The 22,314-nt window shown below is 48.5% G+C and overlaps 1 protein-coding gene across 1 annotated transcript in view; it reads right to left on the bottom strand.

The window, feature by feature from the left end:
* Positions 1–22,314, bottom strand: part of CCDC60 (coiled-coil domain containing 60) — a 166,361-nt gene that overhangs the window by 54,298 nt on the left and 89,749 nt on the right. The window contains 2 exon segments of the mRNA XM_055147096.1: positions 7,092–7,163; positions 7,165–7,260. Coding sequence (XP_055003071.1) covers positions 7,092–7,163; positions 7,165–7,260 — 168 coding nt within the window.

Raw genomic sequence — 22,314 nt, 5'->3', positions numbered from 1 at the left:
CCCTGGCCCCTGGCTGTGTTACTAGTCTGTGTATGATATTGGTCCCTGTCTTTTGCTCTTTATACCAGGTCAGTTCTTTTTTTTTTTTTGCTTTTTGGGTCACACCCAGCAATGCACAGGGGTTACTCCTGGCTCATGCACTCAGGAATTACCCCTGGTGGTGCTCAGGGGACCATATGGGATGCTGGGATTTGAACCCGGGTCGGCCACGTGCAAGGCAAACGCCCTCCCCGCTATGCTATCACTCCAGGCCCCCAGGTGAGCTCTTAGAGGGAACAAACTAGAACAGGGAGCAGTCTCTCGTGAGAAAGTATTCCCGGGGTGTCCTATATCCATTACTCCTTTGAGCCAACATCTGCCTGTGTCTGCAGAACAATTGGATCTTGTTTATTTTTCAACATAGCAGCAAGATCATCCTTGCATCCTTGGCGAGGAACCTCTTTGGCCTTCAGACCTGCCCTCGAAGCAGGAAAAGGTTCGTGATCTCAGCCCGCTTGATGAGGGCCACGTGCATCTGCCTCCAGCTCCTCCCGTGCCCCCGAGACTGTCCACAGGAGCTGCCAAGACATCCGGTATCCACGAGGAAGGAGCCACACCAGATCCAGCCACAGAGATTATCCACGGGCACTTCCCCAAGCCTTCCACCAGCCCCTTCCCTCACCCAACTTTGGGAAAGAGAGTTCTGATCTCTCAGACGTTTCTACTTCTTGAGAGTCATCCTGGGTGCCTGCAAAAGAATTAATTGCAGGACACCAGGAACTTTCGAGAGATAAGAGTTTTAACATCTGCAAGACCCAGGAATGACACATGTCAGGGGCAATTTGCAAATTTGGCACAGACAACAGTTTGCGGGGATTTGAGGAAACCCCACAGTTTCTTTTTCTTTCTTTCTCTCTCTCTTTCCTTTCTTTCTTTCTTTCTTTCTTTCTTTCTTTCTTTCTTTCTTTCTTTCTTTCTTTCTTTCTTTCTTTCTTTCTTTCTTTCTTTCTTTCTTTCTTTCTTTCTTTCTTTCTTTCTCTTTCTCTCTTTCTTTCCTTCTTTCCTTCTTTCTTTCTTTCTTTCTTTCTTTCTTTCTTTCTTTCTTTCTTTCTTTCTTTCTTTCTTTCTTTCTTTCTTTCTTTCTTTCTTTCTTTCTTTCTTTCTTTCTTTCTTTCTCTCTCTCTCTCTCTCTTTCTTTCTTTCTTTCTTTCTTTCTTTCTTTCTTTCTTTCTTTCTTTCTTTCTTTCTTTCTTTCTTTCTTTCTTTCTTCCTAATTTATTCTTTTATTGAATCACCATGTGGAAAGTTACAAAGCTTTCAGGTTTAAGTCCCAGTTATACAATGCTCGAACACCCATCCCTTCACCAGTGCACATATTCCACCACCAAGAATCACAGTATACCTCCCCGCAACCCCCCACCTCCTCAGCCCCCCACCCCGCCTGTGTAACTGATAAATTTAACTTTTCTTTCACTTTACTTTGATTACATTCAATATTTCAAAAAAAAAAACCTCACTATTATAATTTGGAGTTTTTCTCCCCCCTAAAGTCAGACCTGCTGAAAAGGAAGCATTTGATAATCTGTTTTCCATTGCTGAGAATGAAGAGATATGAGGTCAAGCAGCCACACTAGCAGTTAAAGCTCTTTTTAATAAGGATGCCCTGGGCCTTGGTCCTGGTTTAGGCAAGGATGTTGCAGAACAAGGAAAACCAACTCCAGGAATTTACAGAGGCTTGGCAGCAATCTATATCCTCCAGATTTTATTTTGTTTTGTTTCGATTTGTGGGACCACACCCCGCTGTGCTCAGGACTTACTCCTGGCATTTAGGGACCACCCTTGGTGGACTCAGAGGTGCCGGGGATTGAACCTGGGTCAGCCATGCCGCTGCACACAGAGCAAGCTCCTTACGTGCCGCCGTTCTCTCTCTCTCTCTCTCTCTCTCTCTCTCTCTCTCTCTCTCTCTTTCCCTCTCTCTCTCTCTCTCTTTCTCTCTCTCTCTCTCTCTCTCTCTCTCTCGTCCCACCCCCAACCACTCCGTCCCGAGTTTTATTTTAATAATCAGCCCTTGTACTGCGCCTTGAATCCACCAGATACAACGTTACCAGGCCAGCGTCTGTAGGAGGAACGAGCTCATGCATATTTAAGCTTATTAAACTTTAAATAAACCGTGTCTCATACACCGGAACATGGATCACAGAAGGAGGACTTGTGTTCTGTGGCCAGAGATTTTAAAAACCTCATCCAAACAAGGGAACTGCTAACCACCAAACTATTGAAACCGTTGCTGGGGCATCTTTCACAGGCTTACCCCTTCCGGCCTGCTACCCCAGCGCCTGTTCGTTGGTGCCTTAACTTGAGCCCTGCCCTAGAACAAGAGCAAGCCCTGAGTTCCCTCCTGTTTTCCCTCCCAGGGAAAGGCAGGCCGCTGGCCAGAGTCATTAGCAGTTTGAGACTCTGAGCACTGTTGGAATATAGAGGAGAGAGGATGTGAACTGAGTTGCTCCTGGGACCCTCCCCGAAAGAATAAGACCTTCTTGGGTCTGGAGCGATAGCACAGCAGGTAGGGCGTTTGCCTTGCATGCGGCTGAGCCGGGTTCGAATCCCAGCATCTCATAGGATGAGCACCGCCAGGAGTAATTCCTGAGTGCAGAGCCAGGAGTAACCCCTGTGCATCACTGGGTGTGACCCAAAAATAAAAGATAATAATAATAAAAGAATAAGACCTTCCACGCCCCAGATCATTGACTATTTTTTTCTGTATCATGTGATGGTGGTGGGGCAATACTTATCAATTTATTTATTTTTGCTGGTGGGGGTCACAGCCAGCAGTGTTCAGGGGCTACTCCCAGCTTACAGCTCGGGAGACCTTATGAGGTATTGGGGATGGACAAAAGTCTTCCACACGCAAAGCACGTGCACACTCCATTGAGATTCTTCTCTGGCCCTTTCCCTCTCTGGCTTTCTTTCACTCTGAAGGAAACATATCTGATTCTGTGCTGGAACAACCCGCCCTGTCTTCTTTTATCAGCCCAGGCCTTCCTAACCGGAAATGATGGATTCCCATTGGTCTGCCTTCCAGATTCTTCTTCTTCTTCTTTTTTTCCGCTCTTTGGGTCACACCTGGCGATGCACAGGGGTTACTCCTGGCTCTGCACTCAGGAATTACTCCTGGCGGTGCTCAGGGGACCATATGGGATGCTGGGAATCAAACCCCGGTCGGCCGCATACAAGGCAAATGCCCTACCTGCTGTGCTATCACTCCAGCCCCTCCAGATTCTTCTTGTCTTCTCATGAACCACAGCCCCTCGTCCCCCAAGCCCCCCACTTTAGGATTCAAGACCCAGATCAAAGGTCACACTTGTTGAGATTTTGGGCACTGTGGCATGCTGGAGAAAAAGAGGGATTGGTCTCTATCTGGATTTCAGCTCAACCAAAGAGGTTGTTGCTGGTGGTGCCCTGTATAAAAATAAAAAGAAAAAGAAAGGGCGTGCAGGCGGCGAGGCAGGTGAAGGAAGGAAGAAGGCAAAACTGGTTGCTCGATCGGTTTATTTCATGTCCATCTCCATTCTCCTCTGATTCTCCTTCTGCTTCTTTCTCCCCCATCCTACTTCATTCTCTCTCTCTCTCTGCCTCTCTCCCGGTTCTCGGTCTCTCTCTCGATCTGTGGATCTGGCTGGCCCCCGTGGATCTCGCTCCCATGGATCTGGCCCCGGTGGATCTGGCCCGATGGATCTGGCTCTGGCCCCCAACCCACTCTTACAGCCTAGTTAAATCTCCACAGCATGAGGGGGTTGGGGCATACACATAGGTGTGGTCAGCAATAGGGTAAGGTTCTTTTCCCTCAGGGGATGCTTCTCCTAGGACTTAATTCTCTTTCAGCAGGAGGATCCACCCAAGGGCAGAGTCCCATGAATGTGTTTCTCTTCTCCTCAGCCAGCAAGCATATAAGAATTCATAATATTAATTATTTTGTATGGACACAATAAGAGATGCATTAAAGCTTATAGAATTGCTCTCCTGGTGCCATCTCAATCTCAGACTACAGTGCTCAGGCCAGATCAGTCTTTCCTAGTCCTGGCAGGGTCCCAGTCTCATAATTACTATTGGATCATGACAGCATTTGTCTATGATCAAGCTCTTAACTTATAGTTAAGAATTAGGCACTTTGGCCAGGCCCATCTCGATGCCAGGGTAGCACATAACTCACCGCTTGCCCTGGATCCTTCCCGTCCCACGTCGGGGACCCTCCTTTGGGGTGCTAGGAACTGAGGGCAACTGAGGCTTAAGTGGAGAAAGCAGATGCCCAGGAGGGAATATCGAGGCCAATTAAGTCTTAAGTTATAAAAACATAATATTGTCTTCTTGTGTCTATACAAAAAAGACATAGCTTTAAAGTAAATTATTCAAAAGGCATAAAGAGGAGAGAAAGGCAATGTTATAATATTCAGTGTCCTAGGAAGTTCTGACCTTACCAATTAACAGAGTTTGATTAAGGGAAGAGCAGATAAACTGGTAGAATTGGTTACAGATAAACAAAAGAATGGGAGTGACTCGGGAGCACTTTGATGGGTGTGACTGATAAACCTAAGCTCCTAGTGGCAAGGGGGAAAGGACAAACCAATGATATCCAACAGTGCCCAGTTCTTAAAAGGCATGGAAATGGAGAAGTCAGAACTATCTCCATCCATGGAGGAATAAATGAACGGTCAAATGGTAGGCTAGCTTATTTAGAGCAACCCTTTGGCGAGGCTGGAGAAAATAGCAAAAAGGAAAAAAAATTGAAAAAGAACAAGTGATTCCAAAAATGAGAATCTGAGCATCTCCAGGGCAAAAACGGAAGTAAAGGGAAACCAAAGAGGCAGGCGAACTCGGAGCTGCTTTGTCATCAAGAACTGTGGTCTCCGACATAGAAAGATTGCACCCATTTGTGGAATATAAAGTAACAGAATGGGAGACTAACACCCAAGATTATTAAAGATAAGTACTGGGAGGATTACTCCACAGCTTAGAAGCCGCATACTGGGGGAAAAGGCAGTTCAGTTAGAGAAGGGATCACCAAGTAAAGGGTGTGAGGGGGATCCATTTAGGATGGGAGATGCACCCTGAAAGCAGACTATAGACTGAACTTGATAGCCACTCAATACCTCTATTGCAAACCACAACACCCAAAAGGAGAGAGAGAGAGAGAGAGAGAGAGAGAGAGAGAGAGAGAGAGAGAGAGAGAGAGAGAGAGAGAGAGAGAGAGAGAGAGAGAGAGAGAGAGAGAGAGAGAGAGAGAGCAAAAGGGAATGCCCTGACACAGAGGCGGGGTGGGGGGAGGGGTGATAGGGTGGGGTTGGTGGGAGGAAGGGATGCTGGGACCATTGGTGGTGAAGAATGGGCACTGGTGGAGGGATAGATACTCGACCATTGTATGACTGAATTGTAAGCATGGAAGTTTGTAAGTCTGTAACTGTACCTCATGGTGATTCACTAATTAAAAAAAAAATAAAAGAACTGTGGTCTATTTGGAAATGTTCATCACCCTCCCCCCGCCACCCCCCATCCCATTCAACCCTCACCATCAGCTTCAACACTGCCCAGAGTCAGCACTGGGGAAGAGTTAGAGAACTGCCAATAAGTGGGGACCCCCGCCCCCCGGCCTGCACTTCCAGGGTAGAGTAACTCCACGATACAGCCTCTTATGGTCTGGTGGGCTGGTTGCCCACCCACCACCAGAACCGTGAGTTGTAAGACCCTCAACCACTTGCACCTGGGCCAGGATCTCACAAACCAGATCCCTCGCTGCTTCCCCACTGCCGTGACATTTCCCAACACAACACTGATGGCTTCTTTTATTTTATTTCATTTTTGTTTGCTTTTGTTTTTTCCTCTTTGGGTCACACCTGGTGTTGCTCAGGGGTTCCTCCTGGCTCTGCACTCAGGAACTACTCCTGCTCAGGGGACCCTATCGAATGTGGGGGATCGAGCCTGGGTTTGCCACGTGCCAGGTAAATGCCCTCCCTGCTGTGCTATCACTCTGGCTCCTGACTGTTTTTATGGAGGGGAGGCTTATTTGGGGGGGAGGGGGTGCACATCTAGTGAATGGACGTTTGATAACGGGCCTGTATGAGAATGGCTCTTTCCAAGCCAAGGAAAATCCAGGGACTGAGAAAGTAGCTCAGAGGCAAGTCTTATGCCTCGTCTGTGTGAAGCCCTGGGTTCTGGCTCCACCGCCTGCCTCCAAAGGATCTTCACTAAAAGAAGGGAGTACTTTATTTAATATACCAACAGCTTTGGGGGGAGATGAGCTCCGGTTTGGGGTTTGGGGTGCTGGTCTAGAAGAGAGTAGAGGCAGGGATTCAAAGGAGAGGCGCATACGAACAGACTGAATGGGCCCCGAGGTGGTTGGGTGTCTGCTGGGGACAGGAGACGAGAGAGCTGGGTTTCTCGTGAGGTGTAGAGTTTAATTTGGAAGAGAATGTTAGAGAAGGGTATTTACGGCCCAGGGAGAAGTCTGGGGAAGGGCTTAGGGGCTGGCGTCAGATTGGCCAGGGGACAAAATGTGGCACAGTTAGGTACCAGGGAGATACCTGGCCTCAGATAGGAGGACACACATACACAGTAGAAGTGGTTCTTCTTGGGGATCAGTAAGTCAGTGACGGTTGGAGGGATCACTCGGGATGGGAGATGTGTGCTGAATGTAGATGAAGGACCAAACATGATGGCCTCTCAGTATCCATAATGCCCCAAAATAGAGAGAGAGCGTCAGAGGGAAACTGTCTGCCATAGAGGCAGGGGGAGAGGGAGGAGGCGGGGGGAGGGATACTGGGGACATTGGTGGTGGAATATGTACACAGGTGGAGGGATGGGTGTTCGATCGTTGTATGACTGAAACTCAAACATGAAAGCTTTGTAAGTGTACCTCATGGTTATTCAATAAAAGGAAAAAAAAAAGAAGTGGTTCTTCTGGATGCTGGAAGGTGAGGTTTGCAAGGAGGGCTAATCCTTCCACCCCAGCTTGAGAAAAGGCTCCACTCGGAGACCTGCCCCTCCTCAGTGCAACCCAGTGGCATCCCTCCCAAGACCCTTCCCCATGACGCCCCGAGACAACCTCTGTGTCCACTTACCCCAGAAAAAGATGCCCATACGGCAAATCCGAGGTCCTCCTGGCTGGTTGGAATCGGTGCAGTTCTTCCTCTTAGCTTTGCAAGGAGTTGTTGCTGCCTTTTCAACGCAATCTCTTCTTTCAGCATGGTGAAATAGCTACGGCCTATCTTTACTGACTTAATAAGATGACTGAGAGAGAGAGAGAGAGAGAGAGAGAGAGAGAGAGAGAGAGAAAGAGAGAGAGAATGTCAAGACAGACTGCAGGCAATTTGGAGGCAAGAACTTTCCAAATTCTATTTTTTAATTGTTCCCCCTCTTTCATTTAAACACTGTGGTTTACAAAGTTGTTCATGATGGTCTGTTACAGGCATTCAGTGTTCCAACCCCACCCCCACCACCACTGTCACCTTCCCTCCACCATTTCTCCATTTTCCCAACCTCCCCTTCAAGCCTGCCCCTGTAGCAGGCCCAAAATAATTTATTTTATATTGCTTGTTACCACGAAATGGCTAATGGAATGATTTTTTAAAAAATACTCCAGGAAAAGGAAATTTGTGAAAAGTGTTGTATCTCACCATGGGGAGATTAAGTCCTTGTCTGAGGGTTTACGGAGCTGTTGCTGGGTACGTTCTCTGTGTTAATGTTTTTGTTAGTCAAGCTTAGCTGGCTTCTATGTTGCGTTCCCTTCCAGAGCCTTTTGAATTCTACGGTTAGACCTGAGCTTAAAGTCTAGGCCTGTGTCCTATTAAAGATAGTGAATGAATGATGGAACCTCTGCAGCCCTGTACCCCCCTGATTATCGCTCTGCCACCCTCTATATATTGACTGATGCCAGCGAGGGGCCAGACCCTGAGCTTCTCACACACGCAAGCTTGCAGCAACATGCATCCACCATGTTTCCAATGGCGAGGGCTCATTTCCTGTCTTGGACCCCATTGTGCTCAGTCTTCTAATAAGGCAAACTTTTCTATTACTGTTCAGTTGGTGCTGGCGGGGGGCGGTCTGTGAACTATGGTCTTGGTGTTTCTATTTTCATTGCTCAGGGACCCAGGAGTCACCTCTATTATGATGACACAAGTAACGGCAATGTGAATGGGTTTTGATTGCTTCACTCACTGGCCAAACCCCACCTCTGTCTCTCTCTTCTCAGCCTCACCCACCATCCCTAAGAGGCCACGTTGTTCAACTTAGGAAAACCATAGTGTGACCCTTGCTGTTCAGGGGAAGAATGCCCATGTCACTCCTTTGAAATCAAAAGGTGGTGATGAGGGGCTGGAGCGATAGCACAGCGGGGAGGGCCTTTGCCTTGCACGCGGCCGACCTGGGTTCGATTCCCAGCATCCCATATGGTCCCCTGAGCACTGTCAGGAGTAATTCCTGAGTGCAGAGCTAGGAGTAACCCCTGTGCATGACTGGGTGTGACCCAAAAAGCAAAAAAAGAAAAAAAACCAACAAAAATCAAAAACCAAAAAAAACCAGATGGTGATGAGTGTGGATACAGAGTGAGAAAGGAAGGTCCGAAGCTGAGAGGGGTCTCTGTTACAAGCTGTGGAGGCGAAGAAGACATTGAAGGGAAAATCAAAGTCTCAAGGGCAGGGATTCCACAAATGTGAAGTGGAACAACCTTCTTGCTGATCTGGAGATAGTCGACGGGTCTGGTGAGTAAGTCAGAGGCTTAAAGGGCTGTCATGTAGGAGTTCAACCCCTGGTACTGCCTGGGCCCCCATGCGGTGTGCTGGGAGTAGCCCCTGAGCAGGGATTCTTTATTTTCTTGCCTTGGACAGACCAGACGCTAATCTAAATGCTGAAATATAATAACAAACAGTAGAACCACAACATTCTTGCCTCCTTCCTATTTCAAGCCTTTGGGGACAAATACAGAGAAGAAAGCTGAAGTCCATGTGGTTGGAAGGATCAGAAAGCAGTGACAGCAAGAGTGGGGGTGTCCTTGCAATTTTCTATACCTGGTCAGCAAAAAGCTCGGTCAAGAAGGCATTTAAGGAATGAAATACTATACAACTGTTAGAAAAGAGGAAGTAATAAATTTTGCATATAAATGAATCAACATGGAAAGTATCATGTTAAGTAGAATGAGTCAGAAAGAGAGGGAGAGACATGGAAAGATCGCACTCATCTGTGGAATATAAAGTAACAGAATAGGAGACTAACACCCAAGAAAGTAGAGGTAAGGGTCAGGAGGTTTACTCCATGGCTTGGAAGCCAGCCTCAAATGCTGGCGGAAAAGGCAGCTCAGATAGAGAAGGGGACACCAAGTAAAGGGTATTTGGAGGACCAGCTCGGATTGGGAGATGCAAGCCGAATGTAGACTATAGATCGAACACAATGGCCTCTCAATGCCTCTAGTGCAAACTACAACACCCCAAAGGAAAGAGAGAACAAAAGGGAATGCCCTGTCAAAGGTGGGGGGGAGAGAGGGGGTGGTAGGAGGGATACTGGGACCATTGGTGGTGGAAAAGGGGCACTGATAGAGGGATGGGTACTCGATCATTGTATGACTAAAACGCAAACACGATAGTTTTTACGTCTGTAACTGTACCCCACAGTGATTCACTGTGCAGCACTGTCGTCCTGTTGTTCATTGATTTGCTTGAGCAGGTACCAGTAACCTCTCCATTGTGAGATTTGTTGTTACTGTTTTTGGCATATTGAATAAACCACAGGGAGCTTTCGAGGCTCTGTCGTGCGGGCAAGATACTCTCGGTAGCTTGCCAGGCTCTCCGAGAGGGATGGAGGAATTAAACCTGGGTTGACCACGTGCAAGGCAAACACCCTACCCGCTGTGCTATCGCTCCACAGTGATTCAGTAATAAAAAATATTTTTTAAAGGTATTTAAGGGCAGAAATGGAGGGTTTTTGAAAACAGACTTCTCCAAGGGCGGAGAAAGCCCCTACACACATCCCAGCATTAGCCACGAAAACATGAAAGTTCACATCTCAAGACTCAAGAGGGGAGATACGGGGGACACATGCTAAGGCACCACATGTGCTCGGCCACGCAGACGCAAGCAGTACACATGCTCAGGCAGCATATACACGCCCTTCCTTTGTTCAAGGTGGCTTTTATAGGCTCTTCTCAGGTTGTCTTGAGCCGTGGGTTGTCTTGGTTTTTTGTTGTTGTTATTGTTTTTTGTTTGTTTGTTTGGTTTTTTTTTGCTTTTTGGGTCACACCCGGCGATGCACAGGGGTTACTGCTGGCTCATGCACTCAGGAATTACTCCTGGTGGTGCTTGGAGGACCATATGGGATGCTGGGAATCGAGCCCCGGTCGGCCGCGTACAAGGCAAATGCCCTACCCACTGTGCTATGGCTCCAGCCCTGAGCCGTGGATTGTCTTGATCTGGAATGTTCTGTAGTCTTCTCGGGGCTGATTCACTAAAATTAATCAGATTTAGGGAGAAGTCCGAGGGTTTGAGGAACTTCATGGGGAGGGGTTCAATCCCGCTGCTGAAGGGCTTATCAGGTCTGTTTTCTGTATCCACAGGGTGGATCAGCCTGAGAATTTTCCTTCCAGAAGTTTTGTTGACCTAAGTTTCATTTTGCTGAGGGCCTTTCCCTGTCTATCTGCCTACGTCAGAAGGGAGGGAGGGAAAGAAGGCAGGCAGGAAGGAAAGAAAGAAGGGAGGGAGGATGGAGGGAGGGTAACAGGGAGGGAAGAAATTGCTGAGCTCCCATTTAAAAATGTAAGAGAGCCTGGCAAGCCACCGAGAGTATCCCGCCCGCACAGCAGAGCTTGGCCAGCTCCCTATGACATATTTGATATGCCAAATACAGTAACAATAACAGGTCTCATTCCCCTGACCCTGAAAAGAGCCTCCAATCATTAGGAAAAACGAGTAAGGAGAGGCTGCTAAAATCTCAGGGCTGGGACGAACGGAGACGTTACTGGCACCCGCTGGAGTAAATCGATGAACAACAGGATGACAGTGACACAGTGATACAGTGAAGAGAGCATCAGCGGCCATGGCTGAGCCTGTGCTGGGAGCAAGCTCTAGGGCTGTTCTCTGGATTGTTCCTGCCATGGAACAGGTGTTGATCCCTGACAGCAGAGTCTACACCCTCACGGGGCACCCCAGGAACACAAAGGTCCAGACTCAGACCACTTCAGAGACTTCTGTTGGTGCCCAACCGGAACTGTTAGGATGAGCCCGTGGAGAGTGACCCGCAAGCGGGCAGGAACATGGGCCCCATGGAAATGGGCGAGACATGACTCGTGTGTCCAGACTGGTCTGGACAGGGTTAACATCACTTCTTTTTTTTTTATTTTCCTCCTTGGGTCACAGCCGGCGATGCACAGGGGTTACTCTTGGCTTTGCACTCAGGAATCACTCCTGGCGGTGCTCAGAGGACCATATGGGATGCTAGGAATCGAACCCTGGTCGACTGTGTGCAAGGCAAACGCCCTCCCCACTGTGCTATCACTCCAGTCCCCCAATGAACTCTTTTTCTTTTTTCTTTTTGGGTCACACCTGGTGATGCACAGGGGTTGTTTACTCCTGGCTCAGCACTCAGGAATTACTCCTGGCGGTGCTCGGGGGACCATATGGGATGCTGGGAATCGAACCCAGGTTGGCCGCGTGCAAGGCAAATGCCCTACCCGCTGTGCTATTGCTCCAGCCCCAACATTTCTTTTGGCTGCGTTTTAGCTCTTAGTATTACCCAGCGCAATCTTCCCTTTCTCTCTGCTCCCTAACCCAGCCCAGCTTTGGAACACCGACATTCTCTCACACCCCCCTACCCCTCCAGGTGCGAGGGGCCGTTGCTCACGGTGCCAGGCTGCTGGGCCTTGCCTTCCTCTCTGCAGGTTGCGACCACTGGGCTTGCAGACGTGACAGAACAATGTAGCCTGGATGTCCCCACGTCCCTCCTGTCACCCCTTTTCCCCGTTACTGATTCGTACCGAGTGCATTAGATGCATGTACGTAGGATCGTGCATAAAAGAGGCCGTGGATAGTAAATAAATAAAGGCTAGTGGATAAAAAGACGCCCTGCCAGAGCGAGCTTGTAGCCCTCCAGCCATTTTTAAAATTCTTCTCGCAGTTCTCTCTCGGCGGCCCCCGACGGAAAGAGTATTCACACAACAGACTTCACACGTGTTCCACCTGCATGTGGTGCCGTGCAAGAAGCTGAACCTCGAGTCGATTTCTCATCTGTGGCGGAGGCCGGTGCTGCCTTCCGGCATTTCTGGGCACCCCTCACCCCCACTCGCTTCAGGTACATGAATCAACCTAGCGGTCCTGCCACTCGGCCTCGTGGCAACTTGCCATGACATGGATTGTGTCCACTGACAAACGAAGATACAGAGATGCAGAAGGGTGTCACGAAGCTGTCACTGTCACTTGTCACTGTCGTCTCATTGCTCATCGATTTGTTCGAGCGGGCACCAGTAATGTCTCTCATTGAGAGACTTATTGTTACTGTTTTTGGCATATCCAATACGCCACGGGTAGCTTGCCAGGCTCTGCCGTGCTGGCAAGATACTCTCAGTAGCTTGCCGGGCTCTCCGAGAGGGGCGGAGGAATTGAACTTGGGTCGGCCGCGTGAGAGGCGAATGCCCAACTGCTGTGCTATCACGAAGCTAAAAGAAGCAGAGCTGGGGTCTCCACCCAGGGGTCACGGTCACGGTCACTGTGGGGTCCTGTGATTTCGGCTGCCCTGCCCTGTAGAACTCAGGTGCTTCCATTGCAACGATCTGACTAGCTCCGTCAGGTCCTGGGGTTCCTGTGGACGCTGTGTAAGGTTAGTATGCTGATCACTCAATGTCTGCTGTCCCTTAGTTCTTTATTCTGCAGCCTCTGGGGCTGATTTCCATATCAGCAGCTGCAGGGACAGGAACCTCTGTCTTCTAGACAATAGTCTCAACGGCAGCCTCTAGCTCCTCCGCCTCCTCCTCCTTCCAAGACGTTTCTCTCTTTTTCAGATTGCCAGCTGCCCCTCACCGCTCATCCCTCCCTGCTTGCCGTCCATCTGCAGCCCGTTCTTTCTCCACTGCTGCGCTCCCTAACTGCCTTCACCCTCCATTTGGGCCGATCTGCAATCCTGCACAATGACCTGTGTTCGCATGTATGTATGTATGTATATATATATGTATATATATATGTACGCATGTATGTAAATATCACTGTATCACTGTCATCCTGTTGCTTGTTGATTTACTCGAATGGGCACCAGAAACATCTTTATTCCTCCCAACCCTGAGATTTTAGCAGCCTCTCCTTACTTGTCATTCCCAACGATTGGAGGCTCTTTCAGGGTCAGGGGAATAGGACCTATCGTTACTATTTTTGGCATATTGAATACGCCACGGGGAGCTTTCCAGGCTCTGCCCATGTGGGCGAGGTACTCTTGGTAGCTTGCCGGGCTCTCCAAGAGGTATGTATGTATATATATATATATATATACATAAATATATATAACTTTATATATATAAAACTCTTTGATTTGTTGCCCATTGTCTGAACTCCATCAAATATAATGTGGTAATTATGGAAAATGGGTAGGAAGTATCTTATAATGTGTCCAGAAAGCAGCCTGGAGTGTGGCGGCTGTTGGGTCGTGGAGGTCAGCTGCCAGGGCTGGGTCCCTTGGGGCGGGGAGGGTTCTCACCCGCCCCCCTCTGGGGTGTCCCGAGTGAAAGCAGCCTGGTGTGGAGTATATAAATATGTATGTATGTATCTCCACCTCTTTCTTTTATCTAACTGGTTACACCATTTGCAAAAGAGTTTTTTACTGGACCCCTAATTGGATTGCAAATACTCCATGCAAGTGAGGTTTTGTGGGAAATCAGAGGTCTTGATTATCTGACCCCTCCCTCCTTACTTCCTCCATCACACTTCTAAATGTAGCCAGTGAGCCTTTGCTTTGGAAAGCCTTTCCGGTCTGTCCTGCACATCCTTTTCATGTGGGCTTCTTGATACTTGGCTAACTTGCAGGGATGCAGCAAGAGATGGGTCTTACCCTTGACTGGCAGGGATTTAACTGTGAGATGTGCAGATTGCCTCATGGAGACACGAGGAACCTCCTTGAAGAATTTGTAACCAATTAGATCCTGAAATCCAAGTGTTAGAAGCTGAATGGTGTTCCCTCTCAAGCCCCCATTTTATAGCTTTAAGTTTTTGTTTTATTTTGGACCACACCCCGAGATACTCAGGACTTACTTCTGTCTCTGCACTCAGGAATCACTCCTGATGGGTTTGGGGGACCATGGGATGCTGGGGATCAAGGTGGGGTTGGTGCATGCAAAGCAAGCCCCTTATCCCCTTACCCACTATACTGTCTCTCTCTGGCTTCTGTGAGTTTTAATCCCCTGTATCTCAGAAAGGGAACTAATTTGGAAATAGGGTCATGACAGGCATTAGTGCCGAAGATGAAGGGTCCTTGCTTGATTGCACAGGAGACAGGGGGACAGGAGACTTTACCAGCAGAAATTCAGGTGGGAGGAGTCATCATGCGCCTACAGGCCACGCCCTACGAAAGGCAGCCAGCGAATCCCGAGACAGAAGAGAGATACAGTCCAGTTTCCCTCACAGCCCCCTGTAGGAATCGAAACTCCTGACCCTTGAGCTTGGAGTTTGAGCCCCCGGAAATGAGACAATGCAGTTGTCGGTTAAACCATGCAGTATTTTTCAGCGCTTCTTCATGGCAGTCTTAGCAAGCGCATACATGCTGAGCAAGTTTCATTTTTTTTTTTAAATTTTTAAAATGTTATTGAATCACTGTGAGGTAGTTACAAGCCTTCACGTTTGGGTTACAATCTCACAATGATCAAACACCCATCCCTCCACCAGTGCACATTCCCCACTGCAATATCCCGGGTATACCCCCCCTTTCCCACCCTCCCCCTGCCTCCATGGCAGACAATATTCCCCATACTCTCTCTCTACTTTTGACCAATATTGGCTTGCAACACAGACACTGAGAGGTCATCATGTTTGGTCCATTATCTTCTTTTGGCATGCATCTCCCATCCCAACTGATTCCTCCAGCCATCATTTTCTTGGTGATCCCTTCTCTATTCCATCTGCCTTCTCCCCTCCACTCATGAAGCAGGCTTCCAGCTCTGGGGCAATCCCCCTGGCCCTTGTATCTACTGTCCTTAGGTGTCAGCCTCATGTGATGCTACCTTACACTCCACAAATGAGTGCAGTCCCTCTATGTCTGTCCCTCTCTTTCTGACTCATTTCACGCTAAGCAAGTTTCTATACTCTGAACATGCCTAATACTCCTGTGGCCACAGGAGTTAATAACATCCTGTTTTGGTGACAGGCCTTTGGCTCGTGCTGGAGTAGAATGGTCCAGACTAATCCATCCCAGGAGCTGAGCTGGGCATTAAGAGTCTGTGTCGGGGATGCTGGACCAATAGCACAGCGGGTAGAGCTGACCCGGGTTTGATTCCCAGCATCCCATATGGTCCCCTGAGCACCGTCAAGAGTAATTCCTGAGTGCATGAGACAGGAGTAACCTCTGTGCATGGCTGCGTGTGAACCCCCCCCCCCCCCGCAAAAAAAGAAAAAAAAAGAGTCTGTGTCAGGCACTTCGTATAAGACAAGTTTCATCCTAGCTCTTTCCCCACCATGGGGAATAAGTGAAGAATTCAGTCTTCACTTCATTATCTTTGTGCTTTATTTTGTTGGGACTGTAGAGAGGCTGGGGTAAGGTTCACTTCGAATGGCAGCTGACAGATGAAATAGTGACATTGCCAGAATCAAAGATCACCCTACCCCCATAAGACAGGACTTAGGGCCCACCTGGACAGGAAGCCACCAGGCTGCGTTCCACGCTTCCTCACATCCATCCCCTACAAATGACAGGCCGGCCCACGCATACCGATTCCACTGGTTTTTGTTCCCATCTCCCCTTTTCCCGCCCACAACAACTTAAAAGCCCCCTTAAGTTTCTACCCAGGGCCTGGCTCTACCCAGCCTCACCCAAATGTTCGAAGAATTCCACCTGGGAGCGTACCCCAATAAACTTCTCCTACTTCCTTGACTTGACTCGTCTCTGTCCCTCCATCTGCACTGGATGGGGTTCTCAAATCTCTCAGTCGAGAGGAGGTTTATCTGACTTGCTTACACCCAGCAGATTTAGAGGCAGAAAGGTAATAAGGCAGGAGAGCAACGCAAAGGTAAGGCAAAGCCCCACAGCCAGCCCACAACTTCTCGGGTGCGGATTTAACCCTGGGCAACCCAGAGGCCAAGGCAAAGAAGGAAACACGGCGATTCCTCAAGAGCGGAAGTCTTCCTAGACACTTGTTCCTCCCCGACCCCCAACGTAGCTGCTTCCGGCCCTGAAACCAGGAAGAGATTCTTTCAGGGATGGGTACCGCGGAGACCTTGCAGAAAGCCAGCTCAGCGTTCCACCCCTAATTGCCAACCGTGATGAATGCTGCTTGTCAGTGGAGCCCTGGGAAGGCTGCGGGGAGTCAGTGCTGGCCTGTGAAGAATCGAGATCCTCTCGAGGGAAATTGCTGCTCCTTGTCAACCGAGGCAGCTCGACTCCCAGCTGCCTGATCTTCCGGAAAGACCCCATGAGAGATGAACAGGCTGGGGAGAGGGGGGGTGTGTGTCGGTGGGGGGAGTGTCTGAGCCTGCCTGTCAGACATGCCCGTCTATTCTGGGAATTTCCGGCTGTGGACTGTTCATTCAGCAAAACCAGCAAGTGCTCCCCCCCGGTACCGCACAGGCCCCTTTAAACATGCTTAATCTTTTCACCAATTCCCATCTAATTCCCTCGTATGTTCCTTGCACTCGCTTCATCATTATTGCTGATTACCAGGCGATTGGAGTGCAGGGAGCTCTTAGCAAGGAAGAGTGGTTTTTGCCTCTAAATCCACTCACCCCGGGGGGCCTGGGGCTCGAGCGTGTCGCTCTCCTCCGTGTGCACCTCCCTCGGCTAAGATCACATCACCCAGGGAACGGCGGGCAGCAAGATAATGAAGGGCGCCAGGCTAGCGGAGGATGCAGCCAATTAAGTGGAAAGTTTTCCTGCCACCCAGCACAACCACCTCCTCTTGGCCAAGGCCTGGGGGCTGGGCTGCTATTTTTCAGACACATGTGTTCTCCGGAGGAGAGGCTGTGCATGAGCTGACGAGGAAAGGGTGCTCACTTGGGAGACAGCAAGATTCTCAGCAGGTCACCGAGGAGTCGAGGAATCGAGGAGAGAAATTCAGGTTTCAGTTCCAGAGACCACTGCATGCCCAGAGCGGGTGCAACAATTTTAGTTTTTTTTTTTTTTTTTTAATGGTGGGGGGAGAGTTTGAACCACAGCCAGGATATTTCTCAGGGCTTCCTCATGAGAGTGCTCCTATGGAGAGAGCACTCCTCGTATTGCTCAGGAGATCATATGTGGTTAGAATTATTGCAGAGAAGTTCTTTATTTTTTGCTGTGACTGACACCTGGGCCCTATTGAGGAACCTCTATTTGTAGCACGCCTTCCCCCTCCCATTATTTTCCCCTTCTTTTTTGGGGTCAAACCTGGTGATGCTCAGGGGTTACTTCTGGCTCTGCACTCAGGAATTACTCCTGGCGGTGCTTAGGGGACCATATGGGATGCTGGGAATCGAACCCGGGTTGGCCGCGTGCAAGGCAAATGCCCTACCTGCTGTGCTATCACTCCAGCCCCTCCAGATTCTTCTTGTCTTCTCGTGAACTGCAGCCCCTTGTCCCCCAAACCCCCCACTTTAGGATTCAAGACCCAGATCAAAGGTCACACTTGTTGAGATTTTGGGCATTGTGGCATGCTGGAGAAAAAGAGGGATTGGTCTCTATCTGGATTTTGGCTCAACCGAAGAGGTTGTTGCTGGTGGTGTTCAGTTCTTAAAAGGCATGGAAATGGAGAAGTCAGAACTATCCCTATAGGATGCCGGGGATTGAACTCAGGTTGGCCATGTGTAAGGCAAACGCCCTCCCAGCTGTGTCATTGCTTGAGCCAGTCCGAGCCACCTCTTAAATGCATAATCCCTGGTCCCACAGCACAGAGATCAGGGGTTGGTGGAGGGGCCTCACATTCAGGGTTCCAAGTATGGGGTGTGAGATTAACTGCTGCTAGTCACTTGGTTAAAAAACCATAGGCCAGATAGACTTTTTAAACATTTTTTCTTTCTGGGTCACACCCAGCAAGGCACAAGGGGTTACTCCTGGCTCATGCACTCAGAATTACTCCAGGCGCTGCTCTGGGGAGCCTATGGGATGCTGGGAATCGAACTTGCTTGCAAGGCAAGCTCTGTACCCGCTGTGCTATTGCTCCAGCCTCTAGGCTAGGTAGACTTAAACAAACAAATAAAAAACAAACAAACAAAAAAACCCCCCAAACCTCACCTACTTTTAATGGCCTGATGACTGTGCACCCTGCTGGTTCTCACTTACATTTTCTTTTTCTGCCTGCAAGAAATATGAGGCTGTAAAAGCCAGAGGTGCTTCAACGGGAAGGCAGAATGTCATTAAAACGAACACATACTCCCACAATCCGACTCGGGGATGTCCTACTCTTGAAGGAAGGGAACTGCCGACGCGGGAAATTTTCACTTAACAAATTTTACTGTTTTCAAAGAATAGCAGATAAGTCAGTCTCGTCCTGCTTTGGCAGCGTCGGGAGACTCGGAGGGCCCACACTTCATCTGGCTGACTCACGCCTTGCTTGGTCAGCCCACCCAGACATACTGATTTCGTAGGAGGAGGTGAGGGCAAACGGGATGGAAGGAAGAAATCTGAAAAGCCATCCTTAAATTCTGGAATCTTCAGGCAACCCCATGCAGTCAAATGAATAACACGGGGGCCCGTTTAGATACACAGAGCAAATATTTTGCATTTAAAGTCCCCAAATTAGAATGCCCTGTTTATACAATAACTTAATAAATCTAGCCTGGCTGCCGAATTGACAAGAAGGTGAGAATCATTCATTAAAATGCAAATGCAATTGAGATGAAATTTGGAATACATTTATTACAGTAATTGAACTTCAGTCAACTGTAGTCACAACACAGATTTTGAACTGCCTTTCAGACAAAAGGGCGGGTTGTATGCTCCCCCCACCCCCAAGTTAATATCTTTGTCAGCATGCAAATGAAAGCCATTTCCGGAGTGCTAATGATTTGCAATGGAGGATTTCACTCTTCTTTATAGGACAAGATTGCCAGCGATAAAGGTCAACAGCGTACACGAAAGATGCTCCGGTAGCATATTGTGTATACAGCAAATTGATTGCAAACATATTCTGAGTGCTTATTGCAACCACATTCTTATTAAATCACATGCGAACAGTCCTTTACCATCCCGGGGTCATTTGCTAATTGTAAGGTGCCTAACGGTGAAAGATTTGCCGAGTCAGGAGTTCACCTGTCAGATCAAAGTCTCAGATGGCTGCCTCCCCTTTCTGAATGCCTGAGACCCCAGCCAGGAATCCCACGCCTGGGTTGTTTATTGTCTTTACTAGATGCAAGAGAGATGGTGGTGTGTTTGTGGTGCAGGCACGGAAAACTCTCAGTGGTGAAGGTGCTTGCACTCTCTCTTGCACGATGGGTGGGGCGTTTAGGGTATATGTGCACTCAGAGTATGTGTGCGGCTGGAAACTGCACAACCTGAAGTGATTCTGCCACCACAGTGGTAAGGGTGCTGTTCAAAAGGCACTCCGGCAGCAAAATCAATGTTTCACCCATAAAAAAAAAAATCTCAGCTTTTATATCCAGTTATTGAACATGAAGTCAATGAGTTGATCCTGTCAATCTGACTTCCTAAATATCACCTCCCTTCTCGTGGTCACTTCCCCACCACCCGATCTCTGATTTTATTGCCTCTGTCATTCCAAGTAGCTTCCTAGGAGATCCTCCTCCTTCCCAATCCATTTTCTACCTGGCAGGCACACGGAGCTTTCTAGAAGTTGTTTGCTTGTTTTGCAGTGCCAGGGATCAAACCCAGGGCCTCTACCACCGGCAGAGTCTCTACCACCGAGCCACACCCTTGGCCCCCAAAAGGCATTTTCTAAACTGCAGATTTCAGCATCAGAGGGCCCCAAGCCCTGGGAGCTCGAGGAAACCTCTCAGGTGGAAGCAAAGACTAAGAAGAGAGGCTCCAAGAGCAGAAGTAACCTGGGTCCTGCGTGACCGGAAGTCTCCACATCGGAACTTCCTGTTCTGTCAAACAAACGTCTTCTGTTGCAAGGGAGTCAGTTTTGATCTGATTCAGGTCACAGTAACTGCAAGGTTCTGTTTATCAGGCAGTCCCAAGAATCTCTCTATGCCTCTGTCTCCTTACTAAATACACATGAAATCACATTTACAAGGTCATTATCTGTGGCTAAATCATTGGCTGTGGTCTTGGGAATGATTATGGGAGAGGTTAGTTTCGAGGATGCAGAAGAGGTGAGGCATCTTAGAAGCAAGAACGTTGCTTCGAGAAGTTGTCTTTGGAAAGTGGCTTCAGTGCCATGCTGGGGCAGCTAGGAACGAGATAGTGGGTGAGTGTGAGCCTTGGAGCGGGGGAGGATCTGTGCCCAGGGCAGTGAGAGAGGCGCATCGCTGGGACTTGGGCAGTCCCTGTGCATCTATATCCTTGAATCCTTACAACATCTCTAACAAGTAGGTACCATTGATTGATGAGTAAAATAAGGCTCAGAGAAGTCAAGTAGCCAGGATCTAAGATCACAGATGAGTTATTGGTCTGGCTGGAATTGAAAACCAAGGAGGTGAATTCAGGTTGCATGAGAAAAAAAAAAAGAAGTTCTGTGGTCTGGTTCTGGAAAATTCTTTTCTGGTCAAAACTAGGCATCATCCCCCTGGTGCTCAATGTTTGACTTGCATGAATCATTTCCCCTCTTTGGAGTATACTATTCCTCGTCAGTAAAACAGTGTTAACGTGGTAAATTAATATCCGTCCTTGGATATTGTTGAATCATATCCGAGAGACACTTGGCACAGAGCATCACACGGGGAGGTATTTAATAAATAACGACAATCATTGTTGCTCTGATCTTCACTGTCATCATCCTTTCGGCCATCACCATCAGAGCTGTGAATGAACGTTGTTCCAAATCCACTAGCTTTGCACACAGCCAGGTCGGTGGTTTGGTTTTGATCCCCCACAGGCTTCTGGGAAGTGGCACTTTGGCTCCCATGGTGTGATCAGGGGGTTCTCTGCTCCAAAGACAGTTGGAGTAGCAGTCCAATTAGACTGTACTTACGCTGGGATTTGGTAAATTGCATTATGCAGGAATTCGTACAAGTATGTAATTCTGCTGTTAGAGATGTGGTAGAATTTCACTCGGTTATTATGTCAGAGAAGAAATTCATTACACATAAAGGACCAGGGAATTAACCTCTGCTCCGAAGAAGGAATTGCATGTAGAAGATTTCTAATTATTTTAAGCGGATTTCTTTTCTGGGTTCTACCTGGACTCACCCTCCATCTCAGATTTTTCACCAGAGAAGGGAAAATAAGAGGAAAGAAGGAAAAAATAAAGACAGGGTGGATCTAACAAGCCCACATCACTGCCTGGGGGGTGTGTTTCAGCCAATAACAATCAATTACAGGGACCAGGGAGAGCTTAGCGGCAGAAGCCTCTACCTAGGTCACGATTCAGTCCCTGGCACCCCACAAACTGAGTGTGATCTTGGGGCACCGCCATTGATGCTCCCTAGTACCACAAGCATGTGTCATCTTTGGGACACCAATATATGCCAATGTCTCCCAGCCAGCCATTAACAACAACAACAACATCAAGGGAAAGAAAAGGGAGGGACAGAGCAAAACACTGCAATCAAGCCTTTGGGTTTAGGTAAAAGTGATCAACATTTCTGGCATATTGATGTTAGAAAGCTCGGTTCTCGGGCTAACTGAACCAACAATGGCGATTTAGGTAATACAATACAACACTGTTCTCTTAATGAGGGATAAGCAACACCTTCATGGTATCTACCACCGCTGTCACCAGAAACAGAAGGTGCAGAATCATCTTAGGGGTGCTGGAACAATAGCACAGCGGGTAGGGCGTTTGCCTTGCACGCAGTTGACCCGGGTTCGATTCCCAGCATCCCATATGGTCCCCTGAGCGCCGCCAGGGGTGATTCCTGAGTGCAGAGCTAGGAGTAACCCCTGTGCATCGCCGGGTATGACTCAAAAACAAAAACAAGAACAAACAAAAAACCAGAATCACCTTAGGGTGATCGCTGAGCACAAGTATGACAGCGACCCTTGTCTAGTGTCTTCATATGCTCCTCCAAGGCCGACAGTCAC

This window comes from Sorex araneus, chromosome 9, assembly GCF_027595985.1.
Source record: "Sorex araneus isolate mSorAra2 chromosome 9, mSorAra2.pri, whole genome shotgun sequence".
NCBI classification, from domain to species: domain Eukaryota; kingdom Metazoa; phylum Chordata; class Mammalia; order Eulipotyphla; family Soricidae; genus Sorex; species Sorex araneus.
The sequence above is the reverse complement of the archived record's forward strand: the minus strand, read 5'-3'. Positions and strand labels throughout refer to the sequence as shown.